The sequence below is a fragment of the Oncorhynchus nerka genome, linkage group LG27 (genome assembly GCF_034236695.1).
Source record: "Oncorhynchus nerka isolate Pitt River linkage group LG27, Oner_Uvic_2.0, whole genome shotgun sequence".
NCBI lineage: Eukaryota > Metazoa > Chordata > Actinopteri > Salmoniformes > Salmonidae > Oncorhynchus > Oncorhynchus nerka.
Window position 1 is genome coordinate 20,526,905 of NC_088422.1, and position 21,432 is coordinate 20,548,336.

The 21,432-nt window shown below is 40.7% G+C and overlaps 2 protein-coding genes across 2 annotated transcripts; both read right to left on the reverse strand.

The window, feature by feature from the left end:
• Nucleotides 1-330: 330 nt before the first annotated feature.
• On the reverse strand, nt 331-6,804 carry LOC115110982 (zinc finger protein 41-like). The gene is made up of 2 exons (XM_029636867.2): nt 6,564-6,804; nt 331-2,728 (listed from the first exon to the last, which is right to left on the reverse strand). Exons 1-2 carry the CDS (start codon nt 6,751-6,753, stop codon nt 1,809-1,811), a joined length of 1,110 nt encoding a protein of 369 aa, XP_029492727.1. The 5' UTR covers nt 6,754-6,804; the 3' UTR covers nt 331-1,808.
• Nucleotides 6,805-10,473: 3,669 nt separating this feature from the next.
• On the reverse strand, nt 10,474-21,267 carry ccdc180 (coiled-coil domain containing 180). Its single transcript, XM_029637252.2, has 37 exons — nt 20,493-21,267; nt 20,227-20,396; nt 19,915-20,003; nt 19,676-19,785; nt 19,347-19,475; nt 19,143-19,253; nt 18,964-19,059; nt 18,709-18,872; nt 18,434-18,553; nt 18,234-18,313; nt 18,052-18,140; nt 17,649-17,768; nt 17,370-17,543; nt 17,147-17,262; nt 16,891-17,023; nt 16,749-16,791; nt 16,519-16,646; nt 16,245-16,429; nt 15,973-16,148; nt 15,688-15,868; nt 15,422-15,568; nt 15,178-15,322; nt 14,943-15,059; nt 14,717-14,812; nt 14,476-14,562; nt 14,104-14,282; nt 13,809-13,879; nt 13,525-13,588; nt 13,302-13,379; nt 13,134-13,203; nt 12,833-12,977; nt 12,572-12,732; nt 12,017-12,154; nt 11,799-11,910; nt 11,608-11,713; nt 11,324-11,465; nt 10,474-11,188 (listed from the first exon to the last, which is right to left on the reverse strand). Exons 1-37 carry the CDS (start codon nt 20,550-20,552, stop codon nt 11,054-11,056), a joined length of 4,467 nt encoding a protein of 1,488 aa, XP_029493112.1. The 5' UTR covers nt 20,553-21,267; the 3' UTR covers nt 10,474-11,053.
• Between the last annotated feature and the right edge of the window lie 165 nt (nt 21,268-21,432).

A 21,432-nucleotide genomic window follows, 5' to 3' on the forward strand; every position in this document is an offset into this window, starting at 1 on the left:
GGAGTAAAAAGTACATATTTTCTTTAGGAATGTAGAGCAGTAAAAGTTGTCAAAAACATAAATACTCAAGTAAAGTGCACCATTCTTCAACAGTATGAGGTATGTTGAGTATCTTTGCTCCCGTTTGATGGATGTGGTGGGGTGTGCCATGATCATATTGCTATTTGCAGTGTGGAAAAAGTACACAATTACCATACTTGATAGAAAGTCACCCAGTACAATACTACTTGAGTGAAAGTCCAAGTATTTGGTTTTAAATATACTTATGTATTAAAAATAAAAGTATAAATAATTTCAAAGTCCTTATATTAAGCAAAACAGACAGCAATATTTTGTTATTTATTTATTTACGGCTAGCCAGGGCCACACTCAAACATAATTTACAAATGTAGCATTTGTGTTTAGTGAGTCTGCCAGATCAGAAGCAGTAGGGATGACAAGGGATTTTCTCTTGATAAATGTGTGAATTGGTAAATGTTCCTGTCCTGCTAAGCATTCAAAATGTGAAAAGTACTTTTGGGTGTCAGGGAAAATGTATGGAATAGAAAGTACATTATTTTCTTTACAAAAGTAGTGGAGTAAAACTAAAAGTTGTAAAAAATATAAAAAGTAGTACTTCAAAGTATTTTTACTTTACTTTATAAAAATCCCTCATCCATGCATGATATGGATTTTAGTTTTCATGCCCAGACAAATAAACAAAATTAATTGTTTATTTAAATGTTTCTAAGAATATTCCTAACATAAAGATAAAAAGAGATACCTACTTTAGAAAAGAAGAAGAGAATCTTTATGTGTCAACTTTATTTCTCATCTCACAATACTAATCTCTCCTTAACCTTTGAGGTTATGCCTTCATTTTTCACATCATAATTTTGATATGCCAAGTGAGTCCAAGTAAAAGCTAACATTTTATATACATTTTTATGCTGGAGTCAAAATCAAATGTCCAAAAGGTGATTTTTAATTCCCACCAGTTTCCCAAGGTCAGTAGGACAGACTTCAAATAATGCAGTGTATTGATGAGTTCAAGTAGCATCTACAGAGGACTGCAGTCAAATATCCTGTATGTCAAACTAATGAGCAGGGACTCCTGTTGCAAAAAAATCCTCAAATGTCTCTCTGTTAGACAACTATGTGGGCATCATGCAATATTCTCAGAGATTAATCTTTAATTTATTCAGACCCTCACAAGAACCGTGTCTCCACTTGGATGTTGAAACATGTACCTCTCAATCTTCTGTCTGATGCCCACACAGGGTACAGTCATGTTTTGTGCATTCTCTCCATGCATCCTCTTAGGGTTTCATTTGTTTTGAAGCATCAATCCCAAATCACTGCATTTACATATTTTCTCCAGTGTGTATTCTCCTATGACTGTTTAATACACTTGCATCACTCAGCATTTTCTTCAGACAGGACACATAAACCCTGAGTGAGTTGGAAACCAGTGGTGAAAGATTTGCTACTATTTTAGCAGTAATGTGGTTTCTTCCCCTCTGACTCCTCATATGAGATTTCATTATATGCTTATTCAGATTGGATTGCTGAGTGAAACATTTGTCACAATCCTGTCAGCGAAATGATTTATCACCCGTATGAACCCTCATATGCACTTTCAGATGACTTCTTTCGGTGAAATGTTTGTTACAAAGATGACAAGGATGTGATTCGTCTCCTGTGTGGCTCTTCATATGAGATTTCAGATTTCCCTTTTGAGAAAAACATTTTCCACAATGATGACAGCAATGCGATTTATCCCGTGTGGCTCCTCACATGTTGTGTCATGAGTGAATGCTTTGCCACAATCATGGCAGCAATACAGATTCTCCCCCGTGTGGCTCCTCACATGTTGTGTCATGTGTGAATGCTGTGCCACAATCATGGCAGCAATATGGCTTCTCCCCTGTGTGGCTCCTCATATGCCGTGTCATGCAATCCCTTCGAGTGAATGCTCTGCCACAATCATGGCAGCAATACGGCTTCTCCCCTGTGTGGCTCCTCATATGCCGTTTCATATAATCACTTCGGGTGAATGCTTTGCCACAATCTTGACAGCAATACGGCTTCTCCCCTGTGTGGATCCTCATATGCCTTTTCAGAACTCCACCTCGAGCAAAACATTTTCCACAATCCTGACAGCGATGCAATTTCTCCTCTAGGTAGCTCCTCATATGGGTAATTTGTTTAGAGTTGGACCTGATAGGCAATTTCAGATGGGACACCACAGACTTAGAGCTGATAAGGGAGCTTTGTACTTTTTCTGTCCGCATCCTTTTTGATTTCCGCGTCTTCAAAGCTGACAGAGGTCCTTCACTCTCATTCCAGTCAATAACTTCACTATTTTCACCCTGAGCAGTAGAACAGGCTGGATTTACTGCAGTGATGGGCTTATAGTCACTGGCTAGTTCTGATGAGTCCTCTTCCCCAGGTTCTGTTTTGATCTGTTTAGTGGAGGGGTCTCGGTCTTCGTATTCTTTACTTCGGGTTATGCTCAGATGTGAAGACTCGTCATACTCACTTTTCACACTGAAAGGAATGAATACAGAGTCGTTATCATTCTTCAGCTCTTGAAATGGCTCTTCTCCATGGCTGGTCATAAGTTCCTCCTGTTCCTCTTTAATCTGTGTGGGTTTTGAGTCCTGCTCCAGACTGAGGCTACATTCTTGTTCACAATGGTTCTGCTCAAGGTAAACCTCCTCTTCAGAGACTGTGGTTTTCTGGAGATCTGAAGGGAAGGAGAAAGAATGTATTTGAAATAAGGGTTTCTGTAAACCTGGCAATATTTCAGGTGCAGCGAACAACTAATTTACCATTAGAATGCACATGAAAAGCTTTGTATGCCTATTTGGACCATTCAATGTAAATTCTTCAATATCTAATTTCATATGTATGTTACTCATTTGCAACGCTCATGGAATTACTAATGTAACGGAATGATCCCAAGGTTTATGTACACATCCACCCTCTAAACCACCATAATCACAAAGTTTTTCAACTGGTCGCTCAGAACAGCATTGTTTCCGTTTAATGAGACGTTGCATGTTGTGCCCCCTGGATCATATTCATTAGAGCACACCGCAATAAACTGTAGCAAAACATTTTGCAATGTACACTCAATGTAGCCTTGGGTTCTCAAGAGCTCCCCTAGCCATGTAAACTGGAACCTCAGCAGCAGAGCTAAAGCTTGTGTCCGAGGTCGTGCATTGCTGTTTAGCCGCAATTAGGATATTTTCGATTAACCTTAACTTAGCGACACTTTCTTCGTTCTCAATTTGAAAGTCACCGATACTTGCTAAACTCCCATGGCTAATTGCAAGGGGAACGTTGGAATATAGAAAAGGATTTGTCATTAAATTTGTAGCGCAAATTTATTTTATTTAATAACAGAGCATTTTCTAAGTCAAAACGTTCCACCTGCAACTAGCAATGGGAGCAACACCGGTGTCTTCCAAGTCAAGGATGTAGAAAGTATTGCCATGTAAAGGTTAGTTAAAAAAAACGGTTGACGGTGCTTTTCATTACCTAAGCCACGGGTAATCAACTACTACTTGAGAAGGTCCGGTCACACAAATTTCCAAGATGGCAAAGTTCCAGATGGATAATTGTCATTTATCGGCGTAGTAACAAACCCCCACCTCGTGGCCCATGTGACGCCAAACTGTTCACACCCGTCGTTGGTGCAGAGAAGATTTAGTTAATTTAAAGCTAATTTCCTGCTATTCTACACACTTTGCCCATGTATTATGTGTGTTCATACTGTACGATACGTGACTCAACAAAATCAATGGAGGGCCCCTGGACACGAAGGGTGCGTTCATCTGCCCAGGAGTTGCTGACGAATGGCAGATCTTACAACGCCAGGACAGGTATTTTACGTATCAGCTAACTGCATCATAGTTCTAGCAATCTGGTGCCTGACCGACACCGCGGTCAATGACACGCATCCATTGGCTGACGCATGCAACTGCAACTGTAATCTGGCAATGATAACTACAAGATTTAGATAGTTGGTTAGCCCAGGGTTTCCCAAACTCGGTGTTTATTTAGTTTTAACCAGCTAATCTGCCATGACGGATATCAGAATTGGCTTCGCTAAAGTACCCAAACAAAGCCAAAGGAGAGCGATGCCGAGCTCCAGCTAGCTACGTGTGCAGAACCTAGCTCCCCTTCCACAAGCGCCAACATTTGTATTTATTAGGCAGCAGCTACTCTTCCCGGGGTCCAGACAAATTAAGGCAGCTATACAATTTAAAAAAACATTACAATACATTCACAACAGATTTCACAACACATTAAGTGTTACTACCACATACAGTTTACGTAAGTTTACATCCATTTAGGTTGGAGTTATTAAAGCTCGTTTACATCCACTTAGGTTGGAGTTATTAAAGCTCGTTTTTCAAACACTCCACAAATTTCTTGTTAACAAACTATAGTTTTGGCAAGTCGGTTAGGACATCTACTTTGTGCATGACACAAGTCATTTTTCCAACAATTGTTTACAGACAGATTAATTCACTGTATCACAGAATTCATTCATTTGAGTCAAGGTGTACCTGTGGATGTATTTCAAGGCCTACCTTCAAACTCAGTGCCTCTTTGCTTGACATCATGGGAAAAATCTAAAGAAATCAGCCAAGACCTCAGAAAAAAATTGTCCTCCAATAATCGGTATCAGTGTTGAAAAATCATAATTGGTCAACCTCCAATTCCAACCACTGCAATTTAGCTGGTACACCACTGAAATTGACATTTTAACTTCTAAGTACTACCACAAAGACGATTGCTGGTCCAACCACCATCAAATGTCAACTTAAATAGCCATGTCTATTCTATTATCTCTATTTCAATAGGTTTCCTATGGAGTATTGAAGATATCATTTAAAAACAGGGATGTGCAACTGGCAGCTCCCATTTATTAGAATACACAAGGTGCAATTTCAAAATTTGGTTGTGCATCAGCAGTTTCTCGTTACTGACAGTCACTCAATTAGCCCATGTCAGCAAAATATTTTTAGATTGGTAAATTAGTCTAGGGGCTAGCTATCTAAACTTGTAGTAATCATGATCGAATTACCTACTGTGTAACCTCCATTGGTTTTGCTAGTCACTCTCACTCAAATTAAAACCAGCAAAAAATCTAAAACTGCACACAAAAAAATCCACCCTATGGCAAAACAAGTAGTATTGCATTACATGAGTTTTAAAATTGCCAAATTCTCTCTCCGCCCATGGCAAATGTAGAATTGCAGAAAACGTACTTTAATACTCCCCCCATGGCAAATTGTGTAGAATTTCAGGACATTTACTCAAAAACATCTATTTTTCTCTCCACTAAAATGTTTTGCTTGCAAGGTGGCGGGGGCCCCAAAGCAACATTTCACTTAGGGCCCCCCAAAAGGCTGGCTCTGACTGCATGTGTGGGTATGGATGTGGGTACGCAGACCCGTGAGCCACTGCAGTCCCAGATATTCTCATTCAAGTCAACATTCTCTGATGTGTGGACCTCCAACCCTCTTTGTGTTACCATTTGAAAGTTGTTTTTAGAACATTTATCAGCCTAGACATGACACCCACCCTGTCTCAACCGATGGCGGGCTCAACACAAAAACCTTAGATCTTAAAAATGGTCTAAGCTACAACATATGCAGAAATGTATATTTTTTTGTTGTTGATCATTTTAAAAAGGTAAAAATACATGTTATATCTTTTCCAGTGATGAAGACATGGATGGCTCATGGTATGGTGGGTTATTATGCAAAATGGATCAACTTTGGGCACCTCTCTCTCATAAATGTTTTGGCATCAAGTCCAAAAAGTCACTTTCTGACCACTTCAACCATGGACAAATATGTATGGAAAGTTTCATTCAAATCAAAAGGGGTGCAGTCAAAAAGTGATTGAAATGAAATGGAACAATCTCAAATGGCTTGTTTGCATAAAGGCCTAATGTAGCTCTGGTTGGCGTATTTATTTTAATTAATTGTCCAAACGCACGGCCGCATTCCCACTCTATATTGCTATAGCATTTTCACAACTGCCTTAGTGTATGTAATTCCCAAACAATAAGAATTGACGAACACTTAGATTTGGTCATTTTCAAGTTTTCGCTTGTCAGAACATTATTTTCAAACGTTTCATTCTTCCTGGGGCGTGTACATGAGCAGATGTTATCATATTTCATGCTGCTAAAATGCTGTCAGCTCCACTTTAAATCACCGTAGAGTAAGTGTGTATTTTGCATTTGAAATTATTTTGTAATGTGATATAAATCCCTCTACTTTCATGTTTCTAGATACGTAGCGCAATTGAGAATCAATTCATGTTTAGATAGAGTATTTGACTGTTTTGGCTACCAGAGCCAAGTCGCTTTTTATAAAAGAATATGCAAGGTCCTTATAGGTACTAAAGGAGTAGCCTAACGTTAGGCTCCTTTAGTCCATTATTGGGCTAGGGCTCCCCCGGTCCGACGCTACTGATCAACAAGAAATAACCCATGTTTAATAGCTAAATTAACGAATTTCCAATGTTTAATGACGAGACGTAAAAGTGTAACAAACCTGCTCTATGTAACTGTATCTCTGGTAGAAGGATGAAATCAAGCAGCCTCTTTACACAGTCGTTCTCCTCTTTCGATGGGGAAACATTTTCCTGGTACTCTGTTATGGTTTTTTCAACAGCTCTGAATAGTTTAGGACACGCTCTAAATCGTTCGTTGAAAATCAATCTCAACAACTCTATGTTAGACATTTTCACACAATGGTTGGTAGCTATCTAGTGTGTTATTTCTTCTTCTTCTTCTTCTTCTTTAAGCTTAAATGACAGACTACTACAACCTATTGGTGTATTGCCGCCACCTACTGTGCGAGGAAATGAATGAGATTTATTTTTTATTTTTAACATTGCGGGAAATGGGTATGATGTTATTTTCCATGCGGCAGATATATTAGAGAAAGGGCAAAATATGAATCCCTGTGGCCAATGACACCCGATCAACCTTTACCCTCTATCTTTGTGGTACTGCAAATTCAGCGCTCCGATGTTTTCCAGACTAGCCAATCACAGGAGAGTCCCTGACCGGAAGTGACTTTTTCGTAGCAGATTAGGATAATGAACAATCCGTCATATTTTTAAAAGCAAGTCTTTATTTTTGTATTGTACGGGTAAAAGTTCCGACTTTTATTTAATTCAACAAACTCATGCCTGTTCCAGAGATACTGCGTTTTGGAAGTGTCAATGGGGAATTATATTTGTCTTTCATTTGGTACCAATCGGTCAGCAGGTGTCGCTATTTTAAAAGGCAACTTTAAGGGTCATAGACAGTCATGAAGAAGATAATGCGAAGAATATGCAGATGGATATGCTTTTGGTAGATGTCAACCAAATTAAATTCCCTGTTGTGAATACTAATGCTACCAATAACAAGTCAAGTAACTATTTTATTTAGAGACATTGAGAGGAAAATAAGTCAAATGTCAACATTTCTGTAGGCCAAAGTAATATGGGGTAGAGATTTTAATACAGTATTACATGATCTAGATAGATGGCCTCCTAAGGATAGCAACTAGGAATATATGTTTAAGTTGAAGTGTTTTAGATATTTGGAGACATAAGAACTTATATAAGAAGATGTTTACATGGAGTACCAAAGATGTATCTATTGAATACCGTATTGATTTCTGGCTGATATCTGAAGATATGGCTGACAAGATTGATACAGTTGCAATTTAACCATCGATTTTAACACACCACAAAAGGATTTCAATAAAGATAAATATGCATGGTTTGTCAACAACAAAAAAAGTTTGTCAAGTTTACTGAAAATGTAGTAAGACTCTACTAGAGAATTAAGTATTTAAGAAGGAAGTAGCAGGAATTATTGATACATATTGGATCCGTGCTTGTGATATGAATACCTTTGGAAGTTACTGTGAACTAATTAAATTTGATATAAGGCTTTTGGTTATTTCAGTGGGGAAAGAAGTTGCTTGTGCGAAAAGAATATAACATCATAAATGGAATAATGGATTATACAAAAAAATCTGATCTAACGAATCAGGAATTACTGGAGCTATCATCCATGCAAATGCAGTTTGACCGTATCTATGAGGAAAAGGTCCGGGGAGCGTTTGTAAGATCAAGGCAAAAATGGATGTAAGAATGCGAGAAAAATACAAAATAGTTATTTATTTTAGAAAAAAAGGCAGTTGAAATGAATTCTGTATGTAAATTAATTATCAATAATACGCCCAATGAAAATCCTAAAGAAATCTCTCAGCATGTTGCCCAGTTTTATCAGAATCTGTATACATCAGCCCAGTTAATATGGATTCTTTCTTAAACAATGTAGAAAACATTGCTAAGAAGATAATGATTTCAGGGATTTTTGTGATGATGAGTTATATGAAATGGAAATAAAAGATTGTATTAAAAGCCTAAGGCACTGCATCGCAATGCCTGAGGTGTCACTACAGACCTGGGTTCGAACCCAGGCTGTTGTAACAGTTTAGACCGTCCCCTCGCCGGAACCAGGGACCCTCTGCACACATCAACAACATTCACCCACGAAGCATCGTTACCCATCGTTCCACAAAAGCCGCGGCCCTTGCAGAGCAAGGGGAACCACTACTTCAAGGTCCCAGAGCAAGTGACGTCACCGATTGAAACGCTATTTAGACTATTCCATAGTTTCAGGTTTAACAATTAATATCAATAAATCAGTCTTATTTCCACTCAAGGACTGTGTTTTACAGGAAGTATATGGGATCACAATTAAAGATAAGGTGACTTATCTTGGAATTGTTATATGCAAGGATGTAAAACAAAGGAGTAAATTAAACTTTAACCTCATTATTGAGAAAACAAAGAAGAAATTTAACCTCTGGTTACTGAGAGATATTTCATTATATGGTTGGGTTTTATGTCCAAAGTTGAAGGGTTATCCAGATCGTTTATGTCTCGTTATCACTTGACTTACCCCTTCAAATTGTAACAGACTTAGATAACATTCTTTATCATTTTATTTGGCGGAACAAGCCTCACTATCTATGGAAAGATAGTCTCAGTAATACCCAAAAACATGGAGGTTCTGAGGTTTTAGATTTTAATACTCTAAATAATACTTGTAAAATAAATTGGATTCTGAAGTATATTAATAAGAACCAGAACACTATTTGCAATGTCTTCCCTAAGTATTTATTTGACTTTGTTGGTGGTTCAAAATTTCTGCATTGCTTGCTGTTTGGGGTTTTAGGCTGGGTTTCTGTACAGCACTTTGAGATATCAGCTGATGTAAGAAGGGCTATATAAATACATTTGATTTGATTCTGCTTCCGTGTAATTTTAATGTTGACAAAAGCAACTCCTGTGGCGGGCCGGGCGCAGTGCGCGCTAACCAAGGTTGCCAGGTGCACGGTATTTCCCCCGACACATTGGTGCGGATGGCTTCCGGGTTGGATGCGCGCTGTGTTAAGAAGCAGTGCGGCTTGGTTGGGTTGTGTAACCGAGGACTCGTAACTTTCGTCTCTCCCGAGCCGGTACGGGAGTTGTAGGGATGAGACAAGATAGTAGCTACTAAAACAATTGGATACCACGAAATTGGGGAGAAAAAGGGGTAAAAAAAATTCTGGTGAATTACAAATAAAATTATTCTCGCTCTTATCCATAATAATCTCAATGTACAGTAGCCTACCTGCACGTGCCAAAACCAGAGTAGGCACATTTGCTATTTAACACAACAGTTTTTGTGACAAACCTATCCGTATAATTGAAAATGCGATAGAAACACAAACTTTAGATTTTTATTTGGTATGTGAAAACTTAAGCAGTACATTTTTGTGTGCACTGTCATCATGCAATTTATTTATCTGCAACAAGTCAGTTTGGTGGAAACATATCACTGGTAGGAATGCGCATATTTACTTTATGCAGATTCTTATTGTTCTCCTTTTTCGTGATATCCAATTGGTAGCGTCCTCCGAAAACTTGCCATGGTGCACTGCTTCTTGGCACACTGCTCGCTTAACCTGGAAGCCAGCCGCACCAATGTGTTGGGTGAAAGAAACACTGTACAACTGGAGACTGTGTTTAACCCGGACGACTCTCGGCCAATTGTGCGCCGCAGGTCTCTCGGGCACGGCCAAGAATCGAACCCGGATCTGTAGTGACGTCTCAAGCACGGCGATGCAGTGCCTTAGACCGCTGATATTTTGGCCTTCCATGGTGACATCACCATGCGGTCAAATTAGATAATAGACCAGAGGTAGGTAACCATGGTATGGAGTGTGCAAGCACTTCATGTTTTTTATTTTACGGACCTGGAAGACCAGGTGTGTTGAATTTAGTCAATCACTGAACTGATCAATTAGCTCAGTTGGTCTGGTGTGGTGCCTAGTTAGATCAAAATCCTGTATTGCACATACCCCTGGAATAGACCAATAAGAAGAGTTCCAAACCTCTCTGCCAACAACATTTAATTTGAATTTTCTATTTATTTTTGACCATTTTAATTGAAAAGGTACTTTAAATTGTTACCCAGAAATGATTTGATGATGGCATAAAAAATGGCTACATTGGACCTTATAACAATTTCTTCATGTGGAATTATGAAGACCACAACACTTGAAATAAAAAATAATGTATAACAACAACAAAGTTGCATTCATTGTAAAGAGTTTGTCTGGGATTCTATCCATAGCACAGCTCACTGCACAGTCGAGAATGCAGTTTTTGAAGGTAATTTCAGATTGATCTGACATACACAGCATTTACCGAACATTTGCTTTAAAAGCCATAGTCTACAATCTGCGATCTGATAAAATCCCGGCCAGAATTAACAAAAATCTACGCTCTGTGTATTGAATATTGTGTTTTATAGCCAATATTATTCACACATACGCAATTTTGCCGAAGCAGTATTTTCAATCCCTTAGTGGCAGAAAGAGAAAGAAAAATGCAAACCATGATTTTATTTGTCACTGGAAATGTCATTTTAATCTAGTCTAGTCCTGCTGTAGAAAACGGTGAGCTCTGGTGCGGAGTTGCTAGGTGCTCACTCAGCGTTGAGCTCGGTCAGAGTGTTCAGTAAGCCTCTCCAGTGTTCCTCCCAACACTGCACCTCTGTCCTCTGGACCTGGCTCTCCTGCACGGCCCGGGCCAGCTCCTCCCTGTGTCGCTGCTCATAGCACTGTGGGCCCCAAACCAAACACACACATTACAACATCCTATTTAATTGAACATTCTAATATGTCATATTATGTATTATAGCTAGCCTCTGGGTTTGTCTGCTCACATGTCTGAGGTTAATGCTTTGGCCTCCTACCTGGTACATAGATTCACGGGCCTCCACTGCTCTCAGGTGGCCTAAGGTGGTCTTTGCAGTGGTGATGGAGGCTGTTTTCCTGCATGGTTGCTCCACTGGACCATCAGTACTGGATCCAAAGTAAGAGATTCCTGGCCACGTTCTACCACATAAAATGTCATATATGGTTACGTTTCCAGGACTGTATTAATCATATTTATTTAAAGAGGTGCACAATATGAAAATATTACTGCAGTCTTTACTGTACCATCATATTGTGCTTTTCACTGCCAGACTGCGTTTACCTGCTGCATCGCTGTATTAGATGTGCACTTTGCTTCTCCTCTAGCGGAATACCAGCTTGTTTTCGGCGAATTAGAGTGGTGACATTTTCACTCTTCATTTCAGCTTCTACAATTCCAGATCAGATCAAACAAGAAGGCGGTTATTTTGACTTTTAAATCAACAAGGCTTGCGAGGATGGATGGAGACTTACGGCCAACTTGGACCTCATCTACGGTCAGGAGGTTGTCCATCTGGAACAGCAGGTTCTCTGTCAGAGAGGTGAGTGCTCTCACAAACTCCTCCCCATGTTTCCTTACACATGCCTGAAATCCACAAAATGATGTGCATCCATGAGATTCACAGCCACCGAATTGCCAACTCCCTACTGCTGATAAGGTGAAAACAGATGTGGATATGGTCAGTGCTTACTTGTAGCTCTTGCAGAGTGTTTGTGATGGCATTGGTCAGCTCTCTTTGTCTCTCCTCTTCAGCACGATTCAAGGCCTCCAGCTCTTTCTCACAAGCAGGATGGCTCAGACGCACACTCAGCTTGCCACTGTGCTTTTTCTGAAAGGACAAGTTACAGACATTAATGCCTTTCCACACCAGGAGATTCACTAGTATGACTGACTCCCCTCCCACCACCCGTTGCAATATATTTTATAATGCATCTTTCTTCCACTGAGATAATTACAGATTTCTGAGTGAATAGATTTAAAGGTGGCTCTATTCAATCCGCGCTGAAGGTCTGCTTTATAGCGCGATTGATAGTTAAAGACAATGTTCCCGCAGTCGCAGAGACTGTATTCACTGTAAATACTGCATATGTCGGCTCAATCGGAAATTGCCTTTAAATTTTAACGCAAACCTTTGGCGATACGGATTGAATCCAGCCCATGGTTTCCACTCTATTGCTTTCACCAATCTTCCCTCGTCAGATCAGAGATTTCCTCAAGGAAAGACATTTAAACAAGGCGACAGTACCTTCCTCCCCTCGCTCTCATGCAGAGTGATGCCTAGCTGTTGACGGATGTTGTCCGTGTCCTGGCTCAGGCTCCCCAGGTGTTGTTCTCCCAGTTTAGAGATGAGCACCCCAGGCACCTTGGAAAGACCCTCCTCAATGTCTTTCAGCTGCTGTCGGAATTCTGTCCAAAGTCAGGGAACACGTGACAGGAAGGAGAGGAAGGGGGAGAAAATGTGCCTCAACTGTACCCAATCGATGGAAATGCAAAAGTCCATGCTAACCTTGCAGACAGTTGTTGTGGTAGTCCTGAGTTTGGCTCTGGTAGACGAGCAGCCTTTTGTTAATCTCCTCAGCACATTGTTCAAACGTCTCCTGGAGGTACTGAGGCCTTGTGATAGGCCGGCGTTCCTTCTTCTTATAGAACTCCTGATCGCAACACACAATTAAATTAGTGTTACTGGCAATTAACATTGGGAAGATTGTGATAATTGGGAATATTAGACTTTACTACAAATAACATAGGATCAAATGACACATGGCAATATTGGGTTTAACTGCAGATTATAATGAATGAGCTGTTACCTCAGCAACCAGGAGAAGAATATCATTGGTCTTCCAAAGAATGCTGGTTATCAAACCTTTGAAGGTAGTTCTGAAAGAATGACAGAAGTGAGAGAATTTAAATCAGTATTGATCTGCAAAGCATTGATCTCAGTAAGGCATGCTGCTGTGCTATTAAGGACTACTCACACGCCATGTGTCTCTGGTTTGGGACCAAACACCTGGAATCTCTTGTCAAAGCGAGTGGGTTTAGAAAACCTCTTCACACTATAAAATAAATAGATGAGAGTGCTTAGGTCTCCATGTAAACTGACCAGCAATACTAAGCTATACAGGAACTCTACTGTTACTACAAGTGATTTCTGCATGATTGTGCTCCAGTGATAACGACACAGAGAAGGTTCCCTCTGACCTTTGTGCACTGACAGATTCGGCAGAATCCCCTGACCTCTGCCCAATAGGAGACGACAACCTGACTACAAAGAGCACAGAGGGACAAAACATTACATCTTACTGGAATCAGCATGACTTTTGCATTTGTTCTTAGCCTTGGAGCCAGACAGACCACATTATACTAACGTACTAACAGCAATATTGCTCAGAGTCTGGGCAACAGGCTAGTTCTTATTGGCTAGATGTAATTCCATCCTTCCTCTGAAGTGGGTGACATCATTGTAAGCCAACATGGCTGTTTACCTGTGACTGCTGCTGAGACCCTCTCTGTCGACTCTGAATTGGCTTCCTGGGTGACTTTAGGCTTGCTTAGCCTGAGGAATCATCAGAGAATGTCAGTTCTCCTTTTCACTGCATTTCTCATGTAAAAGATCAGTCATTAAATTGGCCTATTTGGACCTAATACATCTCGTCTTTGACCAGGGAGTTCTGACCGCCGCTTTCCTAAATGGATACTGTATATGAACATGATTCTCTATGGCCTTATAAACAGAGTTACCGATTGTATTATTAGAGGCTGTGTGAGCTTCTCTCTGACCTCAGCAGTCCCCGGATGACCCCCACTGCCACATCATCCATGAAGGACACCCCCATGCGGCTGGGCTGGAGCAGACCGTCTATGGCAGGGCTTGCTGACTTGCGGGACTTTGGGCGTGCTGCTACAGCGAAGGCCCCCTGGAGAGGGCATTCAGGCATCAGTACTGCCATGGAAGGGTTCTGCACACAAAACACACTGCATTAAACCCTAGCTGGACCTCAGTCATGGTCAATGCAACAATAAAAACTATGGATCAACAACAACATAGTAAAATCCACTACAGTCTATTTCTCATATAACAATGTGTTTTTGGGTAAGCTGTCTTTATGTATGTTTATATAGAAGACTTTATATCCATTGCAACACACTTACCAAAAAGCATTGGAGATAATGGCATCGTGCCCTCAATTCCTCTATTATAGACCACGTAAAAGTGAAAACATCATCTGTCGTCACTGTCTACAAGAGGGAAAATGAATGAACAAATATTAGGAAAAATAGTACAAATATGCTGTTATTGATGCAAAAAAATTATGTGCTATGCTCTGTCTAGTAGTCTTTTACAAAAGAAAAATATAAATCAATCAGTGCACATTTGGATTGAGTTTAGTACCTTTTCTGGACTGCTTCTGGCACAAGTATCTACCAAACTTTTTAACTCTGTCAGGAGGCTGTTGATTTTCTTATTTTGCATGTTGCTCTTTGTTGCCTGTAAAATAGAAGCAGACACATTTTGACCTGTGGGTGTATGTTAAGATATGAGTAATGGCAAGAGAGGGATGCAAGACAGTAAACGAGAGATATCATGAGAAGCGGGCAGACCAGATATAATAATGTACCTCTGTTTTTATCTGAACCTGTGTATTTGTTAGCATTCCTTGGATTTTCTCCAGAAACTTCAAATCCACTGTCAAAAAGTGGAATTTCTCCTCAAACCTGTTTATCACATCCTTCGCCTAAGGGGTAAATGCAACATTGGTATGGCAAAGCTCAGCACAAATATGTAACACTGAAATAATCTGGGTCAAAACAAATGTAATGTGACTTTTCTTTGAGCTTAGTTAAAGTTCATACCAGCTCCAGACACTTGGACTCTGTCCCCTCCATATCCAGCATTATGGCCTCGTCGTTGGTGTCGATACGTTTACCCATTTTCTCAATCCGTTTGTGATGCGCCTCTATCTCTTTGGGTGTGAAGTTCCCTCCATCTGAGAACAGCCTGCAGGCATAAAGGCCATCCTTTACCAAATAATCCGTACTTTGACACCCTATTAAAAATGTATAGAGGAACAACTCAGGATAGAGGAACAACTCCTACTTAAAGGATTTGATTAACTGGACGTTGGTCTCTCTTAGGCCATCCAGCTTGGACTCCAGAGTCTGTCTGAAGTTTCTCTGTGATGCCTGAATGATGTTCATGTGGCTCTCCAAATTGGATTGCAGCGTACCACATAGTCCAACCAGCCTGAGGACAGAGATGAGCAGTGATGCATTGACAAAGAGAAAAAGATCAACAAAAGTCATCATTACTGCACGTAAATGGATGTTCTAAACGTTTTGTTAGATAACCACAAATGTCCTTACACGTCTGACTTGGTGGCATAGGTAAAGACATCCTCCATGCTGTAAATCTGGGATCTGAAGTCCTCAGTCAGTTTGTGCTGTCGAATCTGGAGTTCGTGGAAGTCCGTTCGGCAGTTGCCAAGGGCCTGCAAGATGCCTTTACAGTGCCTATCCACACGATCTCTGTGCAGTACCAGTTCAGCTAAAGAGGGCAGACAGACAAATGTACATACATTTACAGTAAACTACTGGGAGGACTGTTTATTTAGAGTGGACTTGGAAGGTGAGATGGGTTAATCTTCTCACCAGCACGGACATTGTGGATGTCCACCTCAATTCTCTTAGCCCGTGGTTGGTGGAGGTGCAGCCGGAGATCCTGCTCTGACTTCAGTGCTTCCTTCTTGGCTGCCACAATATTCATCGTGTTGGTCAGAGCAGTCTGATATCTCTCTTCGAGGTGATTGAAAAACAACAGACGTATACTACGAGGAAAGAGGGACATTGTTCAGAAAGAGGCTCTCCTTCAACAGTAAATAATGACTTGTACTACAGATAAATGATTTTATACGGGCCTGTACTCTTTTTGTAGATCAGCAAGAAGACTTCTGGGGAACACAACCAACTCCATCTCAGATGGAATGGAATCCTGCTCCGTGTCCCATTGCGAGACAAAGCTCTGACCGTTGTATACATTGCCTTTAGAGGTGCAGAATGTCTCACTGGACTGAGAGTCAAGAAACTCCCGATGGGAATCAATGACATCCTACAGCAAGGAGAAACCATTTATATTCCATGCCCACACTGCCATGGTAAAATAAAAGTAGCAGTTTGTGTTTTTGCATGGATTTGAACCTCAGTGTCAAATTCATCAAAGGATGAATGTGCTGGATTTGGACTTTTCTGGAATCCTCCCGGACAACGTTTCCTTCCCTGTACAGTGGTCTGTCTTGTCCTCTTCACACTGGCCCTCCCACTTAAATCTATTGATCCAACATCCCACAAATGTTTGCTCATACATAGGATCCTGAAGTAATGTCACAGCAATGAAATTGAATGCTGCTAAAGGACAATATCCAACTCACCAAGGTTTATGACAGGATAAAGGGAGCGAAGTTCCTCCGAGTCCTGTGGTTAAAAGATAGACCCTTAAAGTTATTAACAAATAGTCTGTACAAGGCTAATCGTTATAGTAATAGTGGTTTGCTTTACATCTTAGATCCGTACCTGACTACCGGTATATATCTCCTTGACGTTGAAGAATCGACTGACAGCAAAGCTGTAAGAGTGCAGCTCCTCCAAGACCATGGCAGGATAACTCTCCACTGTGTCCACCTCATCTTTGTAGAAGTGCATGTATCTACGGAAATCATACAACAGCTGTAGGAAATGCCTAGTCTGCATGTAAAGTTGAGACCAGGCTCAGAAAAAACTCATTCTGTCGAGAAATACTATTATATTTCTGGAAAAACAGACAGCTTACACAAGTTTTATTTCATCCAGGGAGTGTAGAGCCTTCTCCAGCGCGATTTTGAGTGCCTCTTCAGTGCTCTCCTGTCTCAGTCTGTCCAACATAACATCAAGATTAGCCTCCTTCTTCTGGAAAACAGACAGCAGTGGGAGTTATCAGGGGACCTTGTTCTGCTATCAGTATCCTTGATCCTTGTGGTGGCAGGACAGTGCTGGGGGGGGGGGATGAGGCTCACCTGGATTTCATGCTCCTGACTGTAGCGCACCTCGTCCAGCTGGTCTTGCAGCTGCTGCTCCCTCCTCTGCAGCCCAGCACTGTGCACCTCCCACAGGTGAGATGCCCCACGTGTGAATTTGAAAAGTGACTTACTTAGCACAGCAGCTCTCTTGGCCAAAGACTCAAACGCTCTCTGGGGTAAGAGACGGAAAGTCAGGGCATTACGGAACACCAACCTTTAACAGGATGAATAGAAAATACAGTGCTGTTGTTGTCTTTCTCTTTTCCCAGGACTTACATCCATGGTGGCAAGGTGCTCCTCGGTCTGGCTCTGGCATTTCCCAATCAGAGGCAGGAACTCAACATTAACAGTATCCTGGATCTCTTCTGGAGAAACCCCATATGTAGTAATCTCTTTCTAAGTAAACCAATGGAAAGAAAAATGTGACTTCGGCATGGTTACAGGGTACATTTCCAGATTAGCAAATTAAATGAGAAATATTTATCATTCAAAGATAATATAATAATAATTGATTTTATAGGGGCAGATTCAATGAAAACATTGACACAATGAATTATCAAGGGTCAGGTGCACTGCACCATCATGCCTTCGCTCGTGGTAATTTCCAGAATCAGTCCCAAGATGTGCTTTAAATAAGATGATCTAAAAGGTGGAAAAGAAAAACATGACCGATATGTACCTTGACTTGTTCTACCTCTGCTAGGCATTCTTGCCAAGTATTTTCATAATAGGAATGTAGCTTCCTCATTGATTCAATGTGCATACAATCTGAGGAAACATGGAAATGTAAAACACAGAACAAGCATATAAACTTGTATATAAACATAATATTAAGACAGTATAGAATAAGGATTTGCTCACCAATTTGCTCGTTGACAGATGACAAAGAGTTATACCACTCAGCGATTAGAGTCTTTGAACATCTTGGAGGTATCATGGCACTACAAATAAACCCAGACACAATGAATCAATCATTGTCGTCATATCTGTCTAATGTATCCCTAACTAAGTGTGACACACTGACTCATTTCACAACAAGGGGAAATTGCCTGCTCACTCACGTGAGTGACTGAAGAATTTTGATGCGTTTTTCTCTAAAAGATTGCTGTGCTGCACTCATGGTGTCCAGAATAGCTTGTACGTCCTTAGGACCCTGGATTGGAGGGCTTCCCATGAATTCTCTAATGCCAAAAAGTTGATGGGGTTTAGAAGTTAACCAAGAATTATGACGCCACTAAATACCACAACTCAAATATAAAGTTAAAGACAGAATAGCTTACTAGAAATTCCATGGAAGAGATTAATTCATTTGTTGAACACTGAAGAAACAACCTACTTGAACCTGCTGACCACACCAAGGACCTTAAAGCTCTTCCAGTCTTGCAGTTTGTCCTCCCATCTGAGTCGGTGGAATACCTCCTTCTGTAGATCATTCTCCATCAGGTTCAGGTAGAGCTTGGCCACTGCTCGTCTATTTGCTAGAATAGCCTGGTTTATCATCTGCGGAGGGAGGCGACATGAGTGTCTCTGTGCACTGCAGTTAGTGTCATTTCTACACTACCTTGATGATAATGCACCAAGAACATCCTACCATGGCTTCTCTATTGATCAGTCGGTGGATATCCGAAGGCATTACGTAGCAGACTTTTTCCAGTTTCCCTGTGTATTTTCTCAGCAATGCTGCAATCTGGACACCAATAGAACAATGTCAAGAACAATATCAAGTAATTTACATAGTGATCATTTATAGTACTGTTCTATAAGACTCACCATGGCTGTTCTGTCAGACTCATACTTAGCCAGGGTATCATCCAGATCCTTGATCCACTTCCTCCTAATCACTGACTCTTGTTTCACTGTATCCCAGAACTCATGAAGTCCCTGTAAGAGCAGTTGTGACAATTCAAATTGTTGTTGTTGGTTATTTATTCTATTGATGTCATGAAAAGAAAAGCCATTTAAGGCCAGTCTGACCTGTAAGGTGAACTTCTCCAAATCAGAAATATTTTCAATCCTCTCCATTTGTCTCTCCACATTGCCATCATACACTGAGAGTTGGTGCAGCACCTCTTGCCCAGTTTGCCTGAATAATGTCTCATACTCCTGCGAGCAATAAGGCATCGTGTCACCTCTAAACTATTAGAATTATAGTAATAATTATAATTACCAAGCCATTACATTGAATACCAAAATTGTATTGTACAAACTTACAGTAACTCACATTTTTGTTTATTATACTATGCCTATGACTGCTTCAATATATAAACTCAAACTTGGTACCGTTGTGAATATAAGGTGCCTACCACACTGAGCACAGAAAGGTCCCTGTACAACTGTGCCATAGCCTCTAGGTGGTTCCTCTGCTTTTTCTCCATCAGGCGGTCAATGATGTCTGACCCTGGCTTTTCTGCCACTGCGGAGATAAGAAGGAAGGGATCAATAACCTCAGGCAAAACAAACACAAGTCTGCATTCGCCTACCATCACTCATCACCCACCCTCTTACAATGTTTAAGCCTGCAAAACTTTAGTATGCTACTTGCCAACATGGTCAGGAAGTCCACGGATTTCCTCCTCAACAAGCTGCTCCTCACTCGTCTGGCAATGCTTGATGCCTGAGAACAGTTGGTCCCTGTGGTGTCAAACAGGGTCAGACAGACTCACACACCCTTCAAAAGTACATGAATATTGCAAATTGACAATACGCGATGACCCACTGGGCACACACTGGTTGAATCAATGTTGTTTCAATGTAATTTAAATTAAATTAAACATAGAATTTACATCTGTGCCCAGTGGGGAATGTGTTCTGAGTATGTATGAAGGATGCAACTTGTATTCCACAGTGCCTGTACCTAACAGCCATTTCCTCTGAGCATTGGTGGGTTTCAGCCTGAAGAGTTCTAATTCGCTGCTGCAGACCAGTGTCTGTGTCCCTACTAAGAGGAGGGTTGTCCCTTGGTAAGAATCCTTCATTAGTCTCACGTTTCCTCCGAGTATCATGTAGAGACCTTGACAGCTGAACCTGAGGATAAAATTGATGCATGGCATTAACGTGCAACAACATAGACACTACGAAACGTTTAAAGCATTTCATATCAATAAACAACCCATAGCCTACCTGGGCGTCAAACATCTGGCGGTAGACTTTCCCACTTGGAATGACACGAGTCTCAGCCATAATGTCGAGACAGGAGTTTTACGTAGTTTACCTAAACATGCAATGTAATCAAGCAGCTACTGTAACGTTAGCTAACGTTATTTGCTACTTCAGTAACGTTACTTTGCAAAACAGCTCAAGCGCCAAGCCCTAGCCATAGTTGAAAATATACATTGCATGACAATACATTGTGTTCTATTTTAGCTATATAATATAGAGTTAATACTTATTTGGCTATCACGTTATTAGCTCAAGTTCGATTGAGTTTAGCTAGGATGCGAACTCACGATTCCATCCGAGACAGGCAGAGCGTCCATTCGTCGCTATGACAACATATCATCGAAGCCATCTCGGGTTCGTTTGTAACAAGTAAACACAGAGTTTCAAAACCCAGAGACGCAACATCGAGAGACTTCCAGGAACGCTTAAGCAAACCAGGCTGGGCTTTGGGGGTTGAGAAATCAATAAGAGATGTGAAAAATTCTTCCTTAGCTGTTCATTTTCTCAAAATCTGAAGGCACATCCTAGATTCGAGATAATGTCTTAAGTAGTTGAACATGTTATTACTCCAACCTTGTGAAAGTTACAAACTGACCCGTTTTCATTTTTTCTCAAAAATAATTGTATTATATTGAAGGAGTGCATTTGATTTAAAGGCCTGCACAAGCGGAGTTTGGTCGAGAGACCCGATGACGTCTATCTACGCATGCGCTTAGTTAGCCAAAGCCGCCATGACGTCCCCTACAAAAGGGATCGGGGATTTCTATTGGAGAAGCAGTTTCTTCCTATCTTTCATACTGTACTGTCTTTGATGTAAACGTTTGTGAAAATGTTTAATTCCGTAATACAAAATTCAAACCAATGATGCAAACATTGCATCCGTTTGGGTCCATAAATGCCA